General features: G+C 54.3%; 1 protein-coding gene across 1 annotated transcript; it reads right to left on the reverse strand.

Moving 5' to 3' along the window:
- Window positions 1-3,171: 3,171 nt before the first annotated feature.
- LOC129196948 (olfactory receptor 14A16-like) lies at window positions 3,172-4,176 on the reverse strand. Its single transcript, XM_054804918.1, has one exon. The coding sequence runs from the start codon at window positions 4,159-4,161 to the stop codon at window positions 3,172-3,174; it is 990 nt and encodes a 329-aa protein (XP_054660893.1). The 5' UTR covers window positions 4,162-4,176.
- Between the last annotated feature and the right edge of the window lie 309 nt (window positions 4,177-4,485).

Here is a 4,485-nt window from a genome sequence, read left to right on the forward strand (position 1 = left end):
GGTCAAGACTCGCTGTCAGCTGTAAGAGGAGCCTGCACAAGCAAGGGTGGAAAGACACCCAGACAGTGGTTGTCTAAAAGACGGGGAGACAAATCCCAGGTGGAGTCCATGTCACCTGGGAATGCACCAGAAAGAGAAACTCCTTGCTGTTCACAAACACCAGGAATGCATCTAATAGTCACGGGTGGTATTCAGTTTCCCTGATTCACAAAACCTCCATGTAGGACCTTCAGGGTCCAGACCATGGCCATTGAGGTGGTTAGAGGAGGATGCAATTAACATTAGGTGGAATGCAGAGCTATCCCAGGCAGTGCCTCCCAGCCTACCCTTGCAGTTACCAGGCTGGAGGAGATGTTCATCGTACTCGACTTTGCTGGTCACAAAAACCACCATAAACATCTGTTCTCTCATCTGCTGATAAGATATTGCACAAGAGATTTAAGGATGATAAGATCATTGAGTTTCAGAGCAGATGTTGAGAAGTCTATAGAAAAACTCTCTAATCCAAGACAGGTCAGGTAAATGGTCAGACCTGGTTTTGCAGGCCTTGGTCCACCTGGGTCTTGAAAACCTGCAAGGACAAAGGAGTTAACAACCTCTAAGGGTGACCAATGCTTGTCCCAGTGCTTGGCTAGCCTCATGGTAGAAAAGGCCCCCCTTGCTGTGAGGTGTCTCTCAGCCATCCCTTCTCCAGGCTGAAGGAGCCCAGCTTCATCAGCCTTTCCTCACAGAGACACTGATCCAGCCCCCTGACCATCTCAAGGCCCTTCACTAAACCCACTCCAGATGGTCAACACCTTTCCATTCTTGGGGTTCCCAAAAGTGGACACGGCATTCTCGATGTGAACTAGAAACTTTCCACATAGAGAGGGTAAATCCCTACCCTCCATCTCCTGGCCATGCTGCTGGTCACACAGCGCAGGGCACTGCTGTCCTCCCTTGCTGCCAGGGCACACGGCTGCCTCCTGTCCAGCTGCCTGCCCACCAAGACCTTTCCCGCAGAGCTGCTCCCCAGCCAGGCAGCCCCCAGCCTGTGCCATTGCCAGCGTGAGTCCCCTGCAGGGGCAGAACCTGGCACTTGTCCTTGGGGGGTTTCATGAGGTTCCTCTCAATACCTGCTCTCCTCCTCCTTCAGCCCTTTCACTGAGCAGAGGCCTGGCAGAACTTTTGAGCACAGTCTAAGGCAAGGAAGGCGTTGAGTCACTCAGCCCGGCCTGTGTCTTCTGTTACGACCCCCCCTCACCATTCAGCAGCACTTTCCTTGTTCAGCCTTTTACTGCAAACACAGTGGCTGAAGCTCTTCATTTTGCTCTTCATGGTGCCTGCAGCCCCCACCAGCTCCAGCTCAGCTCTGGCTTTCCTAAACACATGCCCGCATGCTCAGGTCATCTTTCTAAATTCCTCCTTCATAGCCTGTCCCAGCTTCCACCTCCTCATCGTTGTGTTGTGGCTCCCATCCGTGACCCATCCCTGCCCCTGTGCAGCCCCACTGCCCCACACATGCCCCCAGGGCCCCCATCATCAGACACTGCACAGGACAGGGTGTGTTTGGGGCAGGGACACGTCCTCCACCACAAGTGCCCATGCCAGACCTCAGTGTCCATCCTCAGCAGCCCTCCTTCTTCTGCAGCCAAGCAGTGCCCAGCCCCAGCCAAGCCCCAGCTATGCCCCATGCACGGGTTCCCAGACAGCCCTGCTCGGGGCTCTGCCAAGGTCTGGGCAAGGCAGGAGGCTGGGGCAGGGCTGGCTGTTTCCCCAACACAGGCACCAAGACCAACAGCAGGAAGGAGATGGCCACAGAGCCCAACCACCAAGAACTGGGGGAGTGACCAGGGCTGGAAATGGCTGATGGGAGAGGCTGGGGGGTGATGAATGCCCTGGGGCACCTTCTCGCTCTCTCCATGCCACCAAGAGTCCCGGCCAGGGGACAGAAGAGCCTGCTGCCAGTGGGTGCCTGCAGAAAGAGGTTTCCCTTTCTCATTGATTCCTCCTTTCAGGCACAGAAATGCCCCTTTGATCTCCTCCTGAGTCATCCCTGCTCTGCAGAGAGCCTTTCCCCAGGTGAGCGTGTCTGTGCTGGCCTGGCCAGCCGTTCCTGGTTCCCTCCCCATGCTCCCTGCAGGGCCCCAAGCTGGTGGGGCTGCTCTGCAGAGCAAGGGGGCTGTGGTTCCCCGGGGCCATGGGGTGACCCTGCACTGGCCATGCTGGTCAGGGTGGGAAGCAGAGCCAGCCAGAGGGGATCACAGCTGCTGAGCCCCTTTCCATCTTCCCTGATGGCTCAGAAGACAAGGACAGTGCTTGGCAGGACCATGGTGTGTCTCCAGTGGCACAAAGGGCAGGGGAGGGCTGCACTAGGTCCAGCCCACAGGGTTTCCATGAGGGTGTGATGAACCACTGTCTAGACTTATGTCCCTTTGCCTTCTGGCTCCTCACAGCCTCTCCTGGCATTGCAGAGCCCTTGTTAGCCCATGGTCTCCTCAGGTTTGCTTCTCCTCTGGGACACTCCTCCTTGGATTGTCACTCATTTTATGAGGTGCCACTCTCTGCCACCTCATACTCACACACTGTCCCTGGAGATCCCCTCACTTCTCCTGGCAGATCTCCATTCTTTTCCAGACTGATATCTGCCATCAGCCCCACTGCAGGTGGGACAGCACCAGGCAGATAAGCTGATAAGGTACACGAGACCTTGGGGGTAACAGCAATGCCAGGACACAGCAGGACAGTGTGGAAGGGAGGAGAGAGCAGCCCTGTCCAGGCCATCTCCTGCTGCTGGCCTTGGCCATGGCTCCAGGGCAGCAGCAGCCCCGACGTGAAGGCAGCAGAGAGGGAGTGACCGCTGAGGCAGCGAGGGGCAGCCCCAAGGGCAACCCAGGCTGCTACTCCATGGGGCAGCTGGGCATTTGGCTCCTGAACCCTCCTGCATGCTGGGGCTGCTCCCCCAGCTCCAGAGGAGATGTGCACAGATGGGAGCTGAGCGAATTAACTTCCCACTGCTTTCTCCATGGAGTTTATCTAAACAGGCAGCCTGGACCCATATGTACATGAGGTGTTTGGGTCAAGTAAAAAGAGGTAACAGGCTAAGAATACTAATATCACAGGTATAAAATAAACAAAAAACCTAAGAAGAAAAGAAGCACACAAAAAAATACAGACCCATATCAAGAAAAGCTACTCCTGGCTCTTCCTGAAATACAGAGGGAGCCCTGGTGGGATAATGGGGGTCTTCTTGATCTGAAGTAGATTGTATTCAAATAGTTTCCACAGGGCATCTATGATTTCCTGGTTCCTCATGCTGTAGATGAGGGGGTTCACTGCTGGAGGCACCACCGAGTACAGAACTGCCACCACCAGGTCCAGGGATGGGGAAGAGATGGAGGGGGGCTTCAGGTAGGAAAATATGCCTGTGCTGACAAGGAGGGAGACCACGGCCAGGTGAGGGAGGCACATGGAAAAGGCTTTGTGCCGTCCCTGCTCAGAGGGCATCCTCAGCACGGCCCTGAAGATCTGCACATAGGACAGCACAATGAAAACAAAACACCCAAAACCTAAAAAACAGCTTAATATAAGAAGCCCAACTTCCCTGAGGTAGGCATCTGAGCAGGAGAGCTTGAGGATCTGGGGGATATCACAGAAAAACTGTTCTACAGTATTACCATGGCAGAGTGGTATAGAAAATGTATTGGCCATGTGCAGCACAGCATAGAGAAACCCAGTGCCCCAGGCAGCTGCTGCCATGTGGACACAAGCTCTGCTGCCCAGGAGGGTCCCGTAGTGCAGGGGTTGGCAGATGGCAATGTAGCGATCGTAGGCCATGACAGTGAGAAGGGCGTACTCAGCTCCAAGCAAGAAGAAAAATAGAAAGACTTGAGCAGCGCATCCTGCATAGGAGATGGACCTGTTGTCCCAGAGTGAGTTGGCCATCACTTTAGGGACCGTGATAGAGATGGTACCAAGGTCGAGGATGGAGAGGTTGAGGAGGAAGAAGTACATGGGGGTGTGGAAGTGGTGGTCGCAGGCTATGGCAGTGATGATGAGGCCATTGCCCAGGAGAGCAGCCAGGTAGATGCCCAGGAAGAGCCAGAAGTGCAAGAGCTGCAGCTCCCGTGTGTCTGCGAATGCCAGGAGGAGGAACTCAGTGATGGAGCTGCTGTTGGACATTTGCTGTTTCTTGGCATGGGGGCCAGTTCTAATAACAAAAGGACAGGGAAAAGTTAGGACAGAATCCACTGAGAAAAAACACTCTCTTTTTCAAAGAAACACCCCCCAGTTGAAATGCATTTTCTTTCTCTGTTTTGTGCTGGCTGAGTGTGTTGTGAGGAGCTGAGGAGTCAGCTGTGCTCAGCTGCAGTGGGTACATGGAGCTGGTTTGTGACAGCTCCAATGTTTTAAACCCATGTCAGATGCAATCCACATTTAATGGAAAAATTCAATCTCTGATCTCACAACTCAGAAGAGTGCGGGCTGGAGAAGAGAGACTTAGCA

The sequence above is a fragment of the Grus americana genome, chromosome 27, assembly GCF_028858705.1.
Source record: "Grus americana isolate bGruAme1 chromosome 27, bGruAme1.mat, whole genome shotgun sequence".
Classification (NCBI taxonomy): domain Eukaryota; kingdom Metazoa; phylum Chordata; class Aves; order Gruiformes; family Gruidae; genus Grus; species Grus americana.